Source organism: Thermobia domestica, chromosome 10 (genome assembly GCF_964235325.1).
Source record: "Thermobia domestica chromosome 10, izTheDome1.hap1.1, whole genome shotgun sequence".
NCBI classification, from domain to species: domain Eukaryota; kingdom Metazoa; phylum Arthropoda; class Insecta; order Zygentoma; family Lepismatidae; genus Thermobia; species Thermobia domestica.
In genome coordinates this window covers 19,035,454-19,058,923 of record NC_137463.1, presented here as the reverse complement: position 1 = coordinate 19,058,923, position 23,470 = coordinate 19,035,454, and the positions used below count along the sequence as shown (strand labels likewise).

General features: G+C 36.2%; 1 protein-coding gene across 3 annotated transcripts in view; it reads right to left on the bottom strand.

Moving 5' to 3' along the window:
- Positions 1-23,121, bottom strand: part of Unr (cold shock domain-containing Unr) — a 90,428-nt gene extending 67,307 nt beyond the window's left edge. The window contains exons 1-3 of one of the 3 annotated variants that reach the window (XM_081727832.1): positions 22,970-23,121; positions 8,873-9,739; positions 6,266-6,445 (exon numbers count right to left, since the gene is read on the bottom strand). In XM_081727832.1, coding sequence (XP_081583958.1) covers positions 6,266-6,445; positions 8,873-9,355 — 663 coding nt within the window. In that variant the 5' untranslated portion in view covers positions 9,356-9,739; positions 22,970-23,121. The other 2 variants (XM_081727833.1, XM_081727834.1) reach the window with 2 other exon arrangements.
- Positions 23,122-23,470: the final 349 nt, after the last annotated feature.

Sequence of the window (23,470 nt, the reverse complement as noted above, 5' to 3'; positions counted from 1 at the left end):
ACACAAACTATGTACATTTGACTTCTATTGGCTCATTTAATATTTACAAAATGAATAAAGTAAGAGGTAATAGAAATATATACATACTAGCATACTTACCCGCTTCGCTGGGTTAAATTAAGAAAAAAATAGTAATATGTTCCGTTAGGCACTTTTTACTATTACTAAAACGCTCTGTGGTATCGGTCATTTTCGATGATTTTTTTTATATCCTCCTCCCATCCGCATGTTGTTGGGCACGGCATCGGAAGTGTCATTGTTCATCTCAGCGAACCCGAAAACTGAATTCGATACTGATATTGGTCATTTTGATTTATATATATATATATATATATATATATATATATATATATATATATATATCCCCTCCCCTCTCAATTTTTGCGGGGCTGAATTTGGATTTAAATGGCATCAGGAGTCTCACTGTTCATCTCAGCGACCTCAAAAACTATAGATTCGACACTAATATCGGTCATTTTCGATCATTTGTAAATGTCTTTCCCTTCCTTTAAGTTACATCGTCCATGACAAAAATCATCTCAGGTCTTAACTTCATCTAGGTTGAAAATTTGATTGAGATCGGTCCGGTGGTTCAGGAGTTATTAAGTTTTATTTCTTTTTATATATCTCTCCCTCCTACCTCCTCCCATTAGTTCTATCGTCAAAGTGAATAGATAAATACCATCCCAAGCCCGAATCTCATCTATGTTGAAAATTTGATCGAGATCGGTCAGATGGTTCAAGAGTGAAATCATATATACAGTCACTTTAATTTTTATTATTTATTTATTTTATTATTATTTATTATTTTTTTTTTTTTTTTTTTTTACATATACAGATGGTGATCAGAAAAATGGAAACACCTGTAGTAGGGAACACGTCAGATATATGAATTGACAGTGGTGTCGTGGCGCCCGCAGTGCCAGACCGCTGGTGGTGGTGTGTTAGGTCGGTCTCCATACTACGTCAGGCGCAGTGGAACAACAGTGTCCAGTGGCTGCAGCAGACGGAGGTAGTGTAAAATGGGAGACCTCTCAGATTTTCAAAGAGGGCAAATTGTTGGTGCGCGGTTATGTGGAGTGAGTGTGACGGCAGTGGCTACTGTGTTAGGTGTGTCGCGTGGGACAGTGTCGAAGGTGATGACGGCCTACACAACACACGGGAAAACCACATCGGGGAAGCGGAACAGTGGGCGGAAGAAAATCATGAGTGACAGGTCACGCCGGGTATTAAAGCGCATTGTCACGCAGAACCATCGTGCCACTGCGGAGCAAGTGACTGAGGAACTCAATCAGCACCTCCCCCACCCTGTTTCGACAATCACAGTCCGCCGCGAATTACATGGCATGGACTTACGGGCTCGTGTTGCACGGGCCAAACCACTCATCAGGGACCATAACGCTTTCGCACACCGCAAATGGTGTCGCGACCATGCAACTTGGACCGTTGAGGACTGGAAACGTGTGATATGGTCGGACGAGTCATCCTTCACCCTATTCCCAACCACGGGCCGTGTTTGTGTGTGGAGAACGCTCAAAGAAGCTTATGATCTGCAGTGTCTCCGCCCAACTGTGAAACATGACGGTGGCTCGATGATGCTGTGGGCCGCAATATCATGGTTTTCATTGGGTCCTGTGGTCACACTTAGCGGACAAATCACTGCCAACGATTATGTCGCAATTTTAGGAGACCATTTGCATCCTATGGTCCGGATGTTGTTCCCGGACAATGACGCCATCTTCCAGGATGATAATGCACCCATTCACACAGCTGGCGTTGTTGCAGCGTGGTTTGAGGAACATCGGGATGAAGTTCAACACCTCCCCTGGCCCGCCCAATCCCCAGATCTCAACATATTGAACATCTGTGGTCCGTCTTGGAAACACGACTCCGTCGACGATTTCCACCTCCATCCTCTCTCACAGAACTGGCCGATGCCCTGCAGGAGGAATGGTGTAAAATTCCACTTGCTACCATTCACGACCTCTATGCCTCCATCCCACGTCGCATCAAGGCTGTTCTGAAGGCGAAAGGTGGCCCGACACCATATTAATCTGGTAAGTTTCAATTTCGTTCAGGTGTTTCCATTTTTCTGATCACCATCTGTATCTCCACCTCCCCTACGTTGCACCGTCAAAGTTAAATGATAAAAATTATCCCAAGCCCGAACGTCATCTATGTTGAAAATTTGATCGAGATCGGTTGGGTGGTTCAAGAGTTATTAAGTTTTATTTATTTATATATATATATATATATATATCCCCTCCCCTCCCTTCCCCTAAGGTCTACCGTCAGTGATATGATAAAAACCACCCCAGGCCCGAACTTTATCCATATTGAAAATTTGATTAAGATCGGTCCTGTGGTTAAAGCGTGATGAAGTCACAAAAACCGTCATTTTTATTTTTATTCTTTTTACACATATCTCCCCCTCTCCCTCCCCAAGGTTGCACCGTAAAAGTGAAATGGCGAAAACATCCCAGGCCCGAACTTTATCTATGTTAAAAGTTTGATCAAGATCGGTCTGGTGGTTCAAGAATTAAGTTTTATTTATTTTTATAGATTTCTCCCCTTCTCCTCCCCTATGTTCTACCGTTAAAGTGATATGATAAAAAACCACCTCAGGTCCGAACCTCATCTATGTTGAAATTTTTTAAAGATTGGGCGGGTGTTTTAAGCATGAAGTCACAAAAAAGTCACTTTTATTTTTTACTTTTCTTTTTACACATATCTCCCCCTCCCCTTCGTTGCACAGTAAAAGGGAAATGAAGAAAACACCCCAGGCCCGAACCTTATCCATGTTGAAAGTTTGATCGAGATCGGTCGGATGGTTCAGAAGTTAAGTTTTATTCATTTTCATATATTTCCCCTCCTCCCCTTCCCCGCCCCTAAGATCTACTGTCAAAATGAAATGATAAAAAACTTCTCAGGTTTGAACTTCATATGTGTTGAAAATTTGATTGAGATCAATTGGGTGGTTCAAAAGTAATTAATTCACGAACATAGTCACTCTTTTTTTATATTTATTGATTTTTTTATATCTCCCCCTCCTCTAAGCTCTACCGTCAAAGTAAATAGCTAAAAACACTCCCACACCAGAACCGCATCTACGTTTAAAATTTGATCGAGATCGGTCGGGCGGTTCAAGAGATGAAGAGTCACAAACATAGTCACTTTCAATTTTATAATGTAGATACAATAGTCTTCGAGTTACCACGAACTTGGATTATGACTGCGGTCGTAAGTCGATTTGGTATTCAATTGCCCAGGTAGCAGGTTACTATACAGTACAGTATAATATACCATTGTGATCAATAGTCGACAGGAATTTAGGATAGGATATTTCTACAAACCTAGTAACATACCTTGTCTACATTAGTGATACACCTGTTAATATTATTTCTCTTATTACTATAAGCCGGTCATAATAATAACCACCTAACATTTCCAGTCAGTTGTAAGTATATGTGATATTAAGTCGTGTAGATTGCGACCACTAACTGGATATTTTTCGTTGAAAATACGATCTTAAAATTATAGGCTGAAAACTGGAAACACATTAAGAAAAAGGAAACTTTAGGGTACATATATTCTATTCAAAGTCCATAATCGTATCTAAACTCTAAAAGCGGTTCAGAGACACAATATCTTCCACAAATCATTCATAATTAGACATTTTATCGTACAAATCCTTTACTAAGGCAGTTACGTGTTATTAAATTTGACCCTGATGCTTATCTGTACTTGAATAAACCAAACTACATTCACTATTGTCTGAGAAACAATTATATATTAAGTAACAATAAATCTGGCCAAAGCAAACACTCATTATCACTGAGCTGTGTTACAATTCTGACAACATATCGCTGCCGTCATCAGCCACATCAAAGCATAATCTTGAGGATACGCAACAACCGGAACTCAAGTTTTAATTAAGTTTAAAGGTAAAAGGTTGTTAGAGGTGGTATTTTCCATGGTGTGACCAAAAAGTACAGTGAATGTAGCTGCACAGTGCCATCTATCAATGTTGTATCCATTTCACCTAGTAAGCCTGGTAGCCTAAACCTTTGGTACAGTGTCCAGTTTGAACGAGTTGTGATATGTTAGTTGGCTTTCAGAGGCAGAAGAGTGAGGACGTGTTAACAGTGTCTGTCGCGCGCCAACATTAAATTTTGTGCTAACAGGCAAAGGGTACTCGAGTTGCGCAATACGAGTTATATATCTTAAAGAGCATCAAATAGTTAGTTAATTACCAAGTTATTATCTGCAGTCCGTCAATAGGGAAAAGGTGATGGGACTTCAAAGGTAATATTGGGACCTATAGCAAACACAAGAAAGAAAGCGTTTATTCCATCTCTGCTATGTATTTGGGAAAATAGATAGCGATTTAAATGACATGTTCAAGGCATACAGTTGATATGGAGAGTAGAAAGGATCGAATGATCCAAACAAAAGCAGTTTGTACGTATGTACACATCTTACAATGGCCATTGACTCGGAGTGATAACACAATTCAGTGGTAAGGGTGTCGAAGCAGTACTGAATGGGTGTCTGGAATGCTTCCGGTTCGATATCCAGGTATCCTGCTTTGTAGAAAGCAAATCGAATCATATTGCGGAACAGGGAGCACACAACTGATAACAGGGGAGCGTAAACGATTGGAGATTCAAGAACTTGTCACGGTGCCGGATGTTCGTGTCCTGGAATTGTGTCAGTGACGAATTTGACAAAGTTCTCGCAAGGACCGAAAAAGTACACATCCAGGGGCTGCACTAGTCCTGTACATCCAACCGGGAAGTTTCTTCGTGAATGTGACATTCGCAGGAATAAATTTGCCGTAAAGTTCGTTGACTTTGTTCGTTGTTGTAAGATGTGCACATTGTACAATCCGCGGCAAAAAACCTGCAACATGAGCATATAAGTTTATTGTGAAATGACGAAGTCTTTTGCTCCAAACTAAGTGTGCACGGGAGGAGGCCGAGGTTTATCCTGGCGTGATTCGTTCCACTTAGACGTTATGTTCATTCCCTGTGCTGTTAGGCGTAGTTTCACAATCAACTTATATCCTCATGTTGCAGGTTTTTTGCCGCGGACTGTACAAACTGCATTTATTTTAATCATACGATCCTTTCTGTTCTCCACATCAACTGTATGGCTTGAACATGTCATCTGAATTCTATCTCCCTTCCCAAATACATAGCAGAGACGGAATAAACGCTTTCTTTCTTGTGTTTGCCATAGGCCTCAATATCATTTTTAATGTCCCATCATTTTTGCCCTATTGACGGACTGGAGCTAATAACCTGGTAATTAACTAACTATTTGATGTTCTTTAAGGATATATAACTTTTATTGTGCAACTCCAGTTCTGATATCGTAACCTTTGCTTGTGGGCTGCAAAAAAGTGTCAAAGAAGCTCACGAAACGTCCAAATCAGTGTATGGCGATGAAGATATGGCATTGAAGACTGTTTACAAGCGGTATGAGTGATTCAAAAGCGGCAAAGAGTTAGTTGAAAACGAACAAAGATCGAGACGTCCTTCGACGTCAAAAAACAGATGAAAACGTACAAAAGTGGCACAAATGATTTGTTCAAACAGGCGAATGACTATTCGAGAGCTTTCCCAAGAACTAAACATCTCGTATGTCAGTGAAAAGCATTTTAACTGCCGATTAAACGGGCAAAGGGCTTCCTTCTTCACCACCAAAACGTGCCGTCCCACATCTTGCTTTTGATCTACGAATTTTTGACCGAAAAAAATATTCTGTTTGTTCTCCACATTCGCTGTGCTCTCCAGATATAGCACCACGCGACTTCTGGCTATTCCCAAACATTAAAACCGTCCTTAAAGGGAAACGTTTTGATACCATTCCTCACACTGAGAGGGCTACGACAGAGCAGCTGAACGCCCTTCCAAAAGAAGCCTTCCAGAAATGTTTCCAGTTATGAATTCAACGTTGGGATAAGTGCATTACTAGCCAAGGACAGTACTTTGAAGGAGATTAAATCACATTTCATGTAAGCTTAATACTTTGTTTCTAATAAAATTATTCAGTATTCAGTATTTTTTGATAATATCTCGTATTTTCTTTTATATATATATATATATATATATATATATATATATATATATATATATACTGTAGTAATTTGGTTAACAGATTAGTGACACAGGTTAGCAGTAATACGGGTTTCCTTTGGTCAGATTTTATTGTTCTTTAAGTTAAACGAGGATACATTATCTGTAAAGTAGAGTATACTTACCACTTCTGGAGCTATTTTGGTTACAACGCTGGCTATAGGCTTTCCAGTTCGCTTATCGTATGTCATTTCAAATTCAACAGGATCTCCAATTTTAAGATGTTCCTTGTTACCTTTAAATTGACTAAAATGGAAAAATAGTCTTGCCTGCCTTTCACAACATTGAATAAATCCATATGAATGCTGAAACGAAACGAAACGTCAAGTTAATAATATAAGGAATGATTTTGTATCAATTAATACATTGTCATGACTATGAAAATTACTAATAAAATTCTTAATTCGTTATGTGTTGTATTTAGCGTTACTTCATTCTCCTAGACTAATTTCCTAAACAACAGCCTATGATATGTAGTGACCAGCCGGTCTGCGGACTTTGAACTGGAAGATGCGTGATCAACCCTGGTTTTACTTCATATACTGCTCTTCACCTACACAGAGGTATGTGCAAATTACCGTTGTAAGTACTAAGACAAAAATAGCATATTCTCCTCTAATTTAGTTCATTTGTGTACAGTCAGCGACAGAAGTTCTTTCCGTTTGGTAAAATTTATTTTAGGAATAAGGGTGGTTTGGCTGGAACGTACAAAGGTGATATGGTTGGAACATACAGAAAATTACATTCTTTTAATTTACTGAAAACTGTACTAAAATGATTTTTCAATTCTCAAGTTATTTACTAAACTAATTTTATCAAATGGAAAGAGCTTTTGTCGCTGACTGTACATATAGATTCAATTCCTGATAATACGAAATGCACTTGTACTAATAAAACTCAATGGGTTAATTTCTTCCATCACTAATTTACAAATATATATATATATATATATATATATATATATATATATATATATATATATATATATATATATATTTTTTTTTTTTTTTTTTTTTTTTTTTTTTTTTTTTTTTGGTTGATACTTCCATAACGGCTTTGATTTCCAGAAACTTGAAGAATTTAAGATTTTTTTTAAAAATCTCAACTCTGATTTATCACGGCTGAAAAATGACGTTTGTCCGTGAGCACATCCTACTAAAATATATATAAAGGTATAGCACAGTTTCTCTAAGATAAATTACTAATATGGTTATGCCTCTTGCGTCACAGCATTAAAATACAATATTCAACACCTGCTAGTGACACGTGACTTCTTATAATTTTTTTTTAAATCGTTCTTATGATGATACGCGAAGTTCTGAAAATTCACCAGCTTTCTCATCCATTTCCATTAGTTTTCGTTCACACCCGCGGTTTTATTTTAATATATTTTATTTTAATTTTCAAATGCTCCACTGGAATTCCTTTGTTCTAAATATGAGCAGCTCGAAAGAACATAATGGCAAGCGCCATTTCAAGCGAAATTGAGTTATTAGGCGGAATGGGTTGAGAACGGACCACAGAGCAGTATGTAGGTAGTTTTAAGTTCGGAAATGTACCTGCAGACGGCAGAGGAAAATTGTTTGGTACATGTCATTCCATTGCATTGCATGAGAATGCTAAACTTATTTACAATTTACTAGGAAGTTAAAAAATGTCGAATAAAACTGTCTTTCCGCGAGCCGCCCATATATCCGCGAAACTTTTATTGCATTTACGAATAAAACAGTACTAAGTTTCATCAGAAAGCAACTAAGCTTTAATATGCTAAAATTCTAGCAAATATCTCCATTGCACTTCCTCCTGTAAATTTCTTTGGTCTAACAAGATTTTTCTCCTAAATTAGATAAAAACAAAAATTTAGTTTGAGCTTTAATCATAATCTGTTTGATCCTAGTCACCAGAATGTTAATATAAAAACACCAGAAAAGTGTATAAATTACACAATTATTTCATTTTAACAAAAGAAATACTGACCAAAGCTTAAAACACACTTTATTTTAAATTACAATAACGGTTTCGGATATCTAACATATCCTTCTTCAGACAATATCGAAAATAACAGATTTATTTTCGATATTGTCTGAAGAAGGATATGTTAGATATCCGAAACCGTTATTGTAATTTAAAATAAAGTGTGTTTTAAGCTTTGGTCAGTGTTTCTTTTGTTAAAATAATCAATCCAAAGCCATGGATAGTCTAACTATTTCATGATAAAGGGAAAATTAGAACTCACCACTGCGCTAAATTATTATTTAGGCTGGAGATAGTTTTGGAGGGACGCAATAATGCCAAAAGAAATTTCAGTCTAAATATTTCAGCGTATTGATAACTACTGATATTCTATGTAATATTTGCAGTCCTTGTTATATTACACGATACTTATTTCATTACCATCACATATACGAATTAAAAGTCAGTAAGTTGTGCAATATAATGTATACAAAGGTGCTACCTGAACACAATTACAAACCTGGAAATTCCTCAATCTTTCGCCAATTCCACGTGCTTCATCAGTCGACTAAAAACAGTAAAGTTAGAGCAGGCTTACAAAGACAGCACGGACTATAAAATATCAGAAGCAGATAGAATCTTTCAACTTATTTAATCTTAGATTATTATTATTTTAATTATTTGAAAATTCGCAATAGGAATTGGCGAAATATTAAGTTCTCTTGCTTTAAAATTTTACAAGTATGTATTACCAAACATAATTGTGAAGTATAACTTACCAATAATTTTTCAATGATTCCAGTTTCTCTGATTCCTTGATTGCCAAGAGACGAATCGCTGTAACCAGAACCATTAGAGCTACTGTAAGAATTACTATTGCTGTTGCTATTGGATGATATGGTTTCTGCGTTGAACACATTATTACTACTGCTCGTGCTGTTGCTGCTGCTATTGGTGTTACTGCTGGCTTCCGTTCCTGTGAATGTTCCAATGGGAAACCTGTTACTTCGAGAGCTGTTCGAAGAGGAAGAGGAATATGGATTGTAATTCGGGGAGAAATGATTTGATTTTCCGGCAGTGAACACATTATTGGATGAATCCTTTTGCTGAAACAAATTGAAGCTGGTTCCATTAGGTGGGTTCCGGAAGTTTCCAATGTTCACTGATGTTGTGTTTGGGATCAGAGACTTAAAGTCAAGTATTGCAGTGTCCGAGCTCATGAGTGGCGGCTGGAAGGTTCTCCACTGAGGATTACTGGACATGATGTCGATAAACGTAATTGTATTTCTTCTTTTAGCTTCTTAATGATTAAAAAGTGGGATTATCACAGAATTAATCTTTGTAGATGATGAGACTTAACATGAACTTACAAATTGTACAACATTTAATTTGTGTGCATATGTTACAGTGTAAGTTCATCAACGTGACCCTTACAATTTCATTTGATTTAGATAATATTTTCTTTTTATTTACACAGCAAAATGGTTTTCCATAGAAAGATAAGAACTCACAACAAACACAGAGATCTTAGATGAAATAAAGATGACAAAATCCTCAGATGTCTTCAATGCGTGCTGGGTGCTGATTGTGTCTGGCTTTTGTTATTGATTGTTGCTTCAAGTTTCCTACACTAATTGTTACACAAGCTGAAAAAAAGGAAGAAAAAAACTAATTACTCTTCTCTATACATTTCTCAATGATTCACTATTGATAGCATTTTACTTGTGTTTCCTACAATCACCTTGAAATTTCTTTTCGTTCAACTAACAGATTTTTTTAACTACATTTTATCTTATAAAGGGTTATTCAAAAAGCGCGACAGGTTTTGTTACATCAAATTATGAACTTGATTTTTTCAAAACATACTAACAAAAAGTTTATAAACATATTCATCACATATTCCGACTTCAGGTATGGTGAACGACTGGAGAATTCTCTGTACTGAACAGGGTTGGACCCACCTGAAAAATACTTTAAAACTCACCTGGGCTTTTGAGCTTTTTGTTAGTATATTATTGGTACAACTAAGGTGATTACATTGAAAGTGATTTTTATCAGATCTTGGACTTTCCTTGGGAGAATTAGATGCTTTCATGTAAAAGTATACAACAACATTCAACGTTAGACCTATATAAAGTTCTGAATGCACTGAATGAATAAGAAGCTTACCTTAGATTGAGATAATTATAGAACAAATTAATGTATGGATTGGGTTTATAGCCTATTTGAAGTAAAATATGCAATTTTACATTTTAGAAAATACTTCCCGTGAATAGTGTGCTAGACGACTCGGCGGACATTATCCCTCATAAATTTGACGAGTTTAAGGCCATGGGTGCTTGTACTACCAGTAAATATGTTATTAATACATGTTATAAAGAAATGCAACATAACTGTAGTCTTACTTCTCATAAATAAATAAATGCAAGGAATCCCTGAACTCATCCACTTGTTTATTTTGAAAAAACAAGTTTTATATGTTCAACGCAAATTAATATCGCTGCTAAAACATAGATATGTGAAACGCTCACAAAGTAATATACATGAACATATAAGCACTACACATAAATACTTTACAATCCTGTGGAACAGATTCGAATTTTGCAGAACATTATAGAATAATATGTATCTTTCCGGAGCAATCTAGACCCTTCCGGAAGAATATGAAACACTTCAGAATATTGTAGAATTGTATTCTACATTATTTTTCGTTCTACATTCTCGAACTCTTTGGAATAATCCATGGCTTATACTACAAAATCAGTCCTCCTAGTGCAGTAGGTTTAGTTGTCTACGATCTACGGAAGAATGTGTGACTACCGTTTTTGCAACACTGGTTTGCTAATACAGTCCCTCTCTTATTTAATTACTTTTACTTGGTGCAGCAGTAAGTAATGCCTAGTTAAATCAATAACTGAGTCAAATCAATTCGATTCAAAGAAGCTGTACTGAGTTAAATGGTTCAATCATTTCAGTGTTCTGTATCTGAAATAAAACTATGGACACTCGTCAAACTCGAACCATGTTCTGTTGGAATATTATTATTATTATTATTAATACAAAAAAAAAAAAACGTATGTCATAAAGAGCAAGGAAACTAGAAGTGCAGAAACATTATCGCCAGACAAACAAAGCCTTCTTGTGATACGGACAGGTACTTCCAAAGATCTGCAGACAATCTGTTGCCATCATGATGCATTGTACAAGGTGTCCAATATACAATGCAATTCGGAATTTGGGATAGTAGAACTTTTGAACCTGAAGTGATACCAAAATACCAAAATGAAGCTTCGTTCATGCATATTTTAAACTACGAAGCAACGATTGAAGTACACTAGGAACCACACTGTGTTGCCAGATGCCATCGAAGTTTTTTTTTTTTTTTTTTTTCCATAACATGTAACTTGACTCATACCTCATATGTATGGATGTTCTGTCACTAATTTTCAGTTTGTTAGTTAGAGTAGTTTGGAAACTATGGAGCAGAAAGATTTTTTCATTTCCACCGATATCTAATCGGATAAGGTCTCTGTAAAGGGGAACTAAGGAAATCATAGTTTTTATAAATTCACACTCTGAACTGGCAACCCTGCTGATGTTTCAGGGCATCAAAAGGTGTGTTAAGGATCTGTCTACATTATGTAATTCCTCAAAACAATGAAAAAGAAACTTTGAAATTATCATGTTAAAACTTTTACTTACATACACCCGGCAACACTGCTACTATCAGAAATGAGTTAACTGCTCTACAGCAGATGCTAGAAGTGTCCCTGTTTTGATTCAAACCCTGATTCACACGTTTCACCAGGTTGGCAGCAACTTTACGAAGATTAAAAGTGTTAATATTCTCAATGGTACTGCGAATGTTAGTTAGTTAGGTCTTGTATAGTTCAAGAATTGTTCTTATATACCTCTTGCTTTAAGTAGCCCCATAGAAATGAATAGCAGTGTTGCCGATGCATGTAAGTTTTATTATGATAATTTCAGTTTCTTTATCATTGTTTTCAGGGATTGTATAATGTAGACAGATCCTTAAGGATCTTCACTACAGCGAAATTAAACTACTGCTAATTTTAGAGTTTTTCTGTAATATTTTCAAAACAAATACAAAAAATTCGAAAAGCAGAAACGTAGTGAACTAGACAATACCATTTTGCATGTGATACCTTTACCACAATTCACCTATCTGCTTTTGGTATGCCGCTATTTACAGAACCCGCAAAAAATGCTAATCTATCTACAGTTGCAAATTGAAAGCAGATAGATGGGTTGTGATAACGCTATCACATGCAAAATCATATTGTCTAGTTCACTACGTTTCTGCTTTTCGAATATTTTTATGTTTTGAAGATATTACAGAAAAACTCTAAAAGTAGCGGTAGTTTTAATTTCGCTGTAGTGAAGACCCTTAAGACACCTTTTCATGCACTGAAACGTCAGCAGGGTTGCCAATTCAGTGTTAATTTATGGAAACTACGATTTCCCTAATTCCCCCTTACAGAGGCCTCATCCGATTAGTTATCGGTGGAAATGAAAAATTATTTTTTCTGCTCCATAGTTTGCAAGCTACTCCAGCTAAACAAAATGAAAATTAACGCCAGAACATCCATACGTATGACTTATGAGTTAATTTACATGTTTTACAAAAAAAAAAAAATAAATAAATAAATAAATAAATAAATAAATAAAATAAAATAAATAAATAAATAAATAAAAAAATAAAAAAAATAAATTCATTTACACCTTCGGTTGCATCTGGCAATACTGTGTGGTTCCTAGTGTACTTCAATCGTCGATTCATAGTTTAAAAATATATGCATGAATAAGGCTTCATTTTGGTATAACAAAATTTGGTATTATTTGTGTATCAATTGAGGTTCAAAAGTTCTACTATCCCAAACACCGGGTTACATTGTATATACCCTGTACTTGAGGAAGTATCAACTGTTTGAAAGATCACGCTGCGACTCCATAAAATTGCACAGCGTTCCAGTTAAGCACTCTCTGCGTACAATCTCTTTACAGTACATGAAAAAAGTAGTAGACAAGGCAGATGTTCATTTAATCTATAGACAGAAAATATGTGTTTCGTGTAGGAAAAAGTTATACATGAACATTCTACAATTTTTTGAACTTTTATCCCAGAAATCAGAGGAAAGTAAGCTAAAAGAAGAAACTCAAGCCGTACTTGATAGAACTTGAGAAGTTTTCCAAAAGTCACTATTGTGTTAGGATAGCTAAAATTATTTTTTTTTATATATATATATATCTAAACAACTACAGCCACTTATGGCTCCATTCCTACAACTCAATTGCACATTATTTATACCCAAAGTAACACCTTTCGTCTGTCACTATAATTTCCTAACACCTTGTCCGACTGTTCACAATCAATACCTTATGTATTAAGTTGATAGTGAAACCATTGTTTAAGTTAAGATTCGAGCCATTAGTGACTAATGATTTAAGGGAATAAGAGCCAAAAGTTGAGTTGACTTGATTTTGAGTTTAACGTCCCGTTCGCTATATGAGACGTGGACCTACTGATTAACGTGGAATCCGAACCACATGAGCTCCCGCCGGGAATCGAACCCGGGCCTTCCAAAGAGCCAAAGGTGTCTGAGGTTAAGTTAAAATAGTAATTGCTGTGTTCGATGTGGAAGTTGTCGAATAATGTATACAACAAATAAGATTGTAGAAGAGTATGTGTATGTTACTGAACCTTAGTAGTTGCGATAAGGTACAGCTAAGTACCAGAGGTAAATGTGGATATTAAAGGTGGAGAGATAGAGAATAAAAGTTTTATATTCATTAGTAGTCGCTTGTAAAGTGAACTGGTTAACTAATAACAATCAGCATTTAAGGTTGATGTAATGTACAAGTTTTGCCCCTAGGTGTCACTACAGTCTTCATATCTCTCATGTGTTTTTTACCTTTCACGAAAATTCACTATTTCTCTTACAAATTTCAACGTAGAGATTTAAAATTTTTAGAGAAGGAACTATCGAAGGCAACAATCCGTGCCGATTTTTTATTTAGAATTTTCTTCATTGTTGAAACAGTTACATTGTTAAAGGTTTGGATATCCATTTCAAAAATCAAGCAATTTCAACAATGAAGAAAATTTTAAATAAAAAATCGGCACGGATTGTTGCCTTCAATAAATTATGAAGTTTTCTCTAAAAATCTAGGTTGAAATTTGTAAGACAAAACCTAAATTTTCGTGAAATGTAAAAAAAAAACATGAGAGATACGAAGACTGTAGTGACATTTATCGGCAAAACTTGTCCCATTAAACCAACCATAAGTACACGGGGTAGGTCTTCAATAACCCAACATATTGAAGATGAATTCGGTACCAAAGGACCTAAATACGGGAAACATAAAGTGCAGGAGCTTGCAGAAGCTGTAGCAGACAAGATATCGTTAAGTTCTAGAAGTACAACTTTATGATAGCTCAAGCAGCGACAGTCACAAATGTGAGCGTAACCTGGAACAAAAAGCTGCAGATTTCTTTAATGAAGCAGACAACGAAAACTCCAGTCTTACACTGCCCCTCAATCGTGGTTCAGGAAGAAGACTACAAACGAATTCGAAGTTTCAGAGTACATGGATCAGCAGGCAAGAAAACTTACATTAGAACACGGAATACGTGCAGTATCCCATCCCACAACAACGAAGAAACTACCTTGAGACAGTGCAAGTGATTCACAATTTTTATCAGGGTGACGAGTTTTCTATGCAAATGCAGGTATGTGTAGAAACAGAAAAGGCTTCTGCTATACAACTTACGTGAGCTTCACTGTTACTTTTGGGAAAAACACACACAATTCAAAGTTCTGTACTCTACGTCTAAATATAATATATTTTGGCAGGTAGTCCGGGAACTTCTGCAGTCTGTATCTAAACCATCCATCAAAATGTTGAGTTGCTTCTTCATGCTGTAGGTTATGGTAGCTACAGAGAATTTATTTCATTTCTTGTGTGTAACGATGGGAATCCTGCTTGTATTCTCCGACAGTGCAAACACTGTCCTTCTCCAGAAAACCTAAAGCACCATCTCCTTAGTAAGCGGACTGTGATCCAGATGATGTAATTGAATATTATAAGTGGGTCAATATCGATAGAACAGAATTACACCCATCACTGTAAATGTCGATGATTTTATAAAAACGGTAGTGTCAAAACTTAACGTCTTGTACCCCACGCATATATCACGAAACAAATATCATTAGGCTATCAAGAACTCCTGAAAGGAATAATCAGTGTTAGAGCAATTATTGCGTTGTTGGATTTTAGTGAAAATTATTTCTTTGTTATTCAAAATGAAGCACAAGGATACCCCTGGATTCAAGCCTACTGTACAGTTCATCCAGTTGTGATGTATTACAAAAATGAAATGAAATCTTTGAGTTTTACTAAGTCCAGATGATGAGGCACTGCTTGTTTATCAAATAACGATATTTCAATGTACAAAATTCAGTCAGAAATAGCCACTTACATTAACAGCAATTACCTTGTGTTGAACATGTATATTATTTCAGCGATGGTTGTTCTATGCAATACAAAAACTTGGTCAATTTATGCCATCACAAGATGATTTCGGGTTGACAGCTTCTTAAGTCATTCATTGCCACAAGTCCTGGCAAATCTTCTTGTGATGGAATCGGTGGCAGAGTCAAGCGACTTACTTCAGAAGCTAGTACTACAAGATCAAATTACATAAGTTGATAAAGTGTTTGCCTAATACAGTGCACTGATTACTGGCATTACTTTCCATAAGATTGAAAAAAGGGACATGAATCACATTTGTTCGTATAACTATAGCAACGACTTATATGCAAAAACTATTCCTGGCACAAGAGGTTTTCATGGTGTTTCCACAAACCCAACACGAAGCTGAATTGACGAAAATAAGTCAGGATGAAAAGTATTCTTCAGTTTTCAATTTTGAAACTGAAACCAGATGTGAGTATGATAGTATTGCGTCTAGTCTAAACTGTTTACCGACTGTTATGTTGCATGTGTCGATGGCGAAAAGTGGTTCATTGGCGTAATAAGTAACATTAACAGGTGAGAAGGGGTTAACTTTATGCACTCACCTGGTCCAAGTACTTCATTCATCTGGTCTTCAACGCGAGAGGATATATACTAGATTCTTTTCTCTCATATTCTTACAATTTCGGAGATGCCATCAACAACTCCTTCTGGCCGTACATGCCGTAATTTGAAAGCAGATTTAGAAGTGTGTAACACACAGTGGAAAAAGACTTTTTACTACAACTGATTCTACAAGCAGTAGGATTTGAAACTGTTTCTGAAGGTATTGTTCATATAGGCCCATATGTATTTATAAGCCTACAGTAGTGATCCATCGCATATTAATAAGATTTTTTTTTTCTGCTTGTAATACCTTGTCTTCATGATCAGTGCACTGCGGTCTGCCAAGTACTAAATTACTCAAACGTCTAAAATTTTAGGTGTCGTAGGATGGCTGAATTAATGCAAATATACTCATAAGGTGGCAATACTGCTAACAACATTGCCTATATGTGCATATGTATTACTGAGCACCCCACATATCTATCCGTTTTAACAGTGATATTAATTTGCGTTGAACATGAAAAATTTGTTTTTCAAAATAAATAAGTGAAGAACTTTAGAGACTTCTTGCATTTATTTATGTAAGTAAGTGTCCGGTTATGTTGCATTTGTGTACTTGGGTCTCTCCTGTCCTGGTTTGGGTGCAATCTTTCGGACACTTCATCCCCTACAACACGGCTCAAACTTGTATTTTGGGACTAACATTTATTAATAATACCAACTTGTACCTAAAATCCCACTGTTTTTCTTTCGTAACTCTTCAGAGTAGAGTTTGGCGTTTAGCTGAAGACAAAAATTACCATCAAAACATTTGTACTTTTTGTAATAATTTTTCTCTTTTTTAGTGATATACAGTGTTTTCGCTCCATAAAAATGTAACGTTCATTATTTTTTTAAACAGAGTTGGTTATCTTGATGAAACAGTTTTTTTTTCTGAAATCTAAAAACTTTGGTGCTTCCCTGAGAAAATTTTCACCAGCTATGTTTGTTAGATTTTGAGCTATAAAATTTTCAATTTAGAAAGCAGTCTCAAAGCAGAATTTCGGAAAATAGCTACATGTGCTATTTTCCCAAAATTAGATCCGCCTCTAACACCAAACCTATTGGTCTGAGAAAAAACTTCACACAGGTGACGACCCTTGAACAGTCAATAACAAAAGTTCTTTTCCTTTTGCCACAATTCTTTCCGTTTAGGGAATGGAGGAATGGTTGGAATGTACAACGGTGGTATGGCAGGAAAGTACAGAAAATTACATCCCTTTTAATTTACTGAAAACTGAACTCAAATTGTCCTTCCATTCTGAAGTTATTTACGAAACTAATTACACCAAAGAAAAAAACTTCTGTCGCTGACTGTACTACTAACAAGTAATAAAATTTTCCTGAAAATTGAGTGGGTATAAAAAGAAAAAAAAAAAGACAATTTGCTGGATGATTTGACGTGGAATGACCCTTATGTAAAGAAATAATCAAAAACGTCCTCACTATCAACTGACTCCAAAGCACACAGATTCGCCTATACTGACAAGAATTTTACAGCAACACACCAAAGGAGAAGTACATTCTCGCTGAGGCTATAGAGAAATTTTTTGTGTACTAGTTTCACAATCAAGAGGATGTAATCAGTCTCTGACAACCTAAATACAACAGAACAAAATTATTTTCTGCTAAGGTCCAGCTGATATATCTCCCCCTCCCCCCAGTCGTAGTAACAAAGTTGTTTTCAAACGCTATTCTCCTAATTACACTTCGTTATGTTAATATACGTTAGTCACAATTACTACTGTTCTTTATTTCCCTACTTCAGTTGTAATTGTATTTCGCAAATACCTGACTGCTTTCTTTATTAATTATTTACGCATCAACATTGTATTACTATGCAAAAGCAGTACCATTCAACTGTTTAATATCGCGAACACTGTCATACCTAGAAATAACGAAAACAATTATTCTCACGTCGTCCTGTGACTGCCACCCTTATGCAAACCGCTACACACTATAATGTACATTTGAAGTACCGGTAATCGAACCAGTTAGCTGCTGTGAAACTCCGAAGTGGTGATATGTTTTAGGGCATTACGGAGTGTTATTAGAATCAATCGGCACCTTCCTCTTCTCAGGTTCCCTGCTTATTTGGCGAATACGAATTCCCGGACTTTCCAAGGTTTTCCAGGTCATGATTTGCAAATTTCCAAGTCTGTAAAAGAAGCAACCATATCCTTGCCGACAGTGTTTGTGTAGGTAGAGAAATTTTGCAAAAACTAATATTTTTACAAAATATCTCCTACCAAATAACCGGGTAAGACAAAAAGAGAAATGAGAAGTAAAATTCCATTGATTTTTTAAAGTCAGTGGAAATCCTGCTCCCCTATTGTATCCTACAGTCCTTAGTTTACTAAGAGAGTGGGTTTGAACTCTGACACACTATGATCTATAGTCATGTTCACCAATATGGCTTCACTACGCACTTTCATATAGTTCAAAATTACACTTCACCTTCCTCCATAACTTGTCACAGTACGGTGATTTAACGTATGCAATGTAGCCCTAGTTTGAATAAGGCAGAGTCAACACATTAAATAAATGGTGCTGGTGTAGTTTTGGCAGCATTTTGGGAGATTTACAGGTAAAATTCAATACTTCGCATGAAAAGACATGCTTATAAGGAAAAAAAATTGCAGGCGACAGAATTAAATACAAAGTAATATATGTTTATTTTTCTTTTACAAGTGTAAAAACATTACAAGTGTTTAATGACGGATAAAATAAGTGAGTGTATATGACAGATGACTATTGGACGCTATTTTCCCCCAACAGTATATTTCTGCACAATGTACAGAAGCTGCATTTTATGTTTACAAGTGGAGCATTAGTAGTACAAAACCACGACAAGCATGGTTGGTAAAAAACATATTTTTTTTTCAAAAAAAAAAAAATCTTTGGTTTAAACCTTTTTTTTTTTTTTTCGTTTACGTACTTAGCTCTATGTATTTATATTACATATGGGCAGTAATAAGTTTGTTTGGCCTGTGTGTCATTATGCAACAAAGGGGTTATGCTGGAAAAGTCATATAAGCTTAAAGCGGAATTCCAACCGCTTCTCGGCTTACACCCCAGAGAAATAGTTCTCCATTTGGACTCGAAACCGGGACTAATTAGCCCCAATACGATGAGTCTGCCGACTCACTCACAAAGCACTCATGATTAAAAAAAAAAAAAAAAAAGTTGTACTTATCTTTACAAAATAGTAATATAATAGTCAAAAGTAATTTTAGAACTTGGAAGAAAAGATAAACAGTAGCACAAGTGAAACCATTACACAAAATTATTTATAAATCGCAAATTCCCGCCTTGGCCATCGGGAAAATCCTGTTTATTACTTTAAATGCAAAGCAATAATGCGGGACAACGTTATTATAATCAGTATGCTAAAACTGACGTATTAAATTACAAATTTTGTATATAGATATCATTCAATTAAATTAAAACTGAAAATCAAATCCAAGGTAATGTTGGAAGCTACGTAGGCAGTCGATAAATTTTGCCAACTTCAATCAACTTATTTAAGCAACCTTGGCTTCTTTATAAAACAACAGCCATTCAGGCAAGCAGAAATATACAATTTGTTATCGTTTCGTAGGTTTAGGCTTAACAGCTTTATGTAATACCGAGGTTATCAAGAAGTCGACTTTCGCTTAAAGTGCCATCCGAACCGCTACTTGGTTTACACTTGAAAGAAGGGTTGTGGTTCGACCGTTTGAACGTCTTCAATTAAAAGGTGAAAAAGAGATAAAATTGAGCAGATGGTATAATATTTGGAAACGTCATTTAAAAAAAAATTTAAAAAAATGGGTAATAGTAAACATGAGAACCCCCTGATCCGCGTTTCTGCTGTGTTCTATTACCACTTCTACATGAAATACCATAAATTTTCTACGTAGTGCAATAGTAAGAAGTATACATGTGCACAAGACATGCGATATGCGTTAAATTCCCCCCCCCCCCTCACACACACAGTCATAGAAAAGTACAAGGGCACTACACATGCAGATATAACGTACAGGTACGTTCTTTTTTATTTTCGTATAAGTCGATAAGTAAATAAAAGTAGCTTTGTTACCCCCTTTGTAAGTTCGTACATAATGAATAATCCCTAAAAGTATGAGCGTCCTGCTCCTTCGAGAACTGATGCAGCTTCATGTATACTATATCAAAAAAAAAAAAAAAAAAAAAAAAGTTAAAACCAGCCAACTCTGATGATGACAAGTACTACTGAAACTCGTATCATTGCCTAAATCTACTTCCTTTCACTACCTTCGCTCACGTGCATACCACACGACACGCCTGCTCACTTCGGACAAACCAACGTGCAGGCCCACCATTTTCTCCCTGCCCACTGCACATCTTGGTTTGTTTTCTCAACTGTAGCTTTTATGCCGCATATCCAGAAGCCGTATTTATAGGATAACCGTAAAAGAATTGTAAATCTTCAACAATCACTTCTGGTGCCCCCGTTGAATTTTATCTTTTGCCAAGATATTTTCATGTCGCCCAGTGGAAATCTTTCATGGCACAATTACAACAAAAATAGTGAAAGAATTATAATTTTTCAACAATTCTGTCTAGTGGTGAGCAAAAAGTAAACGAATACGAAAACTTACGTTAAGAATGATTTTACTGACTTGGGATGCATAATACAATGCACATTAACAACTAGGACCGCTTCAAAAGGGTATAGTAGACCAAGGTTAGGTAAGGTACGTTCGGATCTATTTTGTTAAGAATAGTCCGAGTGTAATTTTTTAGGTCTGCATAAGAATAGCAACCGGAGCGGGCACTGTAAAGCTCCCCTTGATTTTCAGTATGCAGTATTTAACAACATTTGTGCAGTACTAGTAAACCAGAATATTTGGATCACATTTCGTCTCCCCCCCCCCCCCCCCGAATCCATCGACGGCTCCGGAGCTCATACTGTGACTTATAATGAGTTGTAAATGACCTCCCTTATGCGCATACCCATCACCACTGACGCGCCTGCTCCGTACGGATGCACCTCCTCACTTCCACTCATGCGTCCCTGCTCTGATTCGGTTACACAGCATACGTGCTTCTTAGAGGCCATCTAGCTCAAGTTGATTCGTGTTTTATGCATTGTTTCTTTTATGACATGTCTACGCTGTATTTGTACTTACCGCACTTACAAATAACGAGCCGTGATCACAAATAAGTGAGGCAGAGCCACTACCAAGCAATTTGGGGGAGAAAATAAACAATACCAAGAATATGAATTTGTGTTAGTCAAAAACTATAATTGCTCCGCTCCTTACTGTCCTATTATTACTTTAACTGGCATCCCCATAGCAGAACATCCCGCGATCTGCGATGTAATCGCAGAAAACTTTTCGCGCCTGCGCAGAAAAATTGCCAGAGTAAAAAAATATAGGCAACAGAAAAGTGTAAAAACATGCCTGCTATGTGTAGATGTCTTAAACGCACGGGCGACTCGCATAAATATAGTTTGAACTTTTTTTTTCGTCGTGTAAAGGGTATTTTTAACAATCGCAAGTGTTTCTTCTGCAAAAAACTTTTGCAGAAAATTTTTGACTTACAAAAGCTCATCGCAGAAACACAATGTTCTGCCATCGGGATTGGCATTTGCTCAGTGAAAAATAATCGCGAGTATCATTTCAGAATAACAAGTAGCTTAAACATTATTTTCTATTCATGTCTGCAAATTTTGAATATGCAGTTATCAAGTAAGCAATTCTCCCCCCTCCCCCAAAAAAATTAACATGAAAAGAGAACGAGATGCATAGTCCTTTAAAAATACGATTATGAAAATATAATCAAATATATGAAAATATAATAATCAAAATTATGAAAAAGAAAAAAAGGGGCATACTGTCATTTTGTTCTGCATAAAACCCCAATAGCTTCTTTCTTGGGCTCGTACACGAGTAACAACACGATTTATCAGTTAGCAAGAATAGTGATCCTGGACAAAGTTTAGCTTTGTTCTCAATCGTAATGATAGTTGGTCTTGTGACTCCTAATAACATTAAGTGCATCTTTTTAACTACCATTATGTATTTCTTTCTTTCTTTCTTCACTACACGAAAGTTATAACTGTTGATAATTTGATAACCCCAAAAATTGTGCCTTGTATATACCTAATAAACATATCTAAATAGTCTGTATAACCTTCAGGATCTAAACAGTAGTTTCTCTTCGCTTCCTAGTTTCTATAGTACACTTGTTTTGCGCATCCACTTAAAACTCCGTAACGTTTGAAACTTTATATTATTCACGTTGTTACGAGTTAATTTAAATATTTAACAATATCTGCGTCCTAGTGTAAATGCAATTAACAGCTCGTAACCAATACAACTAATAGCATAATAGGTAATAAAACAAGTAATGGAAATTAGGTTAAACTAGTGTATACACAAGTCAAACGTTAAAAAAAATACACACAAATACTACACATAATTACACTAATAACTTCAAATTTATGCATTTTAAATATACAAGAGATCGAAATTGCAATAACCGATGGCATTATTTATTAATATCGAATAACTTCCATAGACACACTTGTGGTCGACCGTTACTTGCCTGCGCCACTTACCGTCCTTTTTTTCTAATATATTCTACATAATGTCGATGTAAATGGTACAGGTGTAGCCACTGTTTTGATTCAGCGCTATTATACATTACTTGTAACACCAAAATCAGTCTTAATCCACCAAAAAACGAAATAACAGAAAACTCACCACGACACAGCACAGCACTGACGACATGCCGCCATGTTGAATGTCAGCAGCGTCTCGAACCCAGAAACCGAGTGGAGATAACTTCGTTCTTATTGGTAAATAGTAAATCCACTCTCACACATACAAACATAAAAGAAATGAACGTCTGCCTTTGCCTTAGAATCAGCGGCAGACGGAAGTTTTCCGCAGTCGTTCGATGAACTTTGCGTGTTGCTGGAGGCACTTAAAGTGTGTAAGCATTCAAGATGGCTTGGAATGTAAATGAAATAAATTATAATCTGAAGTGAGAAAATATCTTATAGTTAAAACATTGTATAATATTATTATAAATATCAGGGCCAGCCTTAGGTGGTGCGGGGTCCCAGGTTTACAACTAACTTGTGCCAAGGTCTATAAAACCTATATATATATATATATATATATATATATATATATATATATATATATACAGGGCCGGCGAGTGGGGAGGGCAGGAGGGGCCAGAGCCCTGGGGCCCGAGGC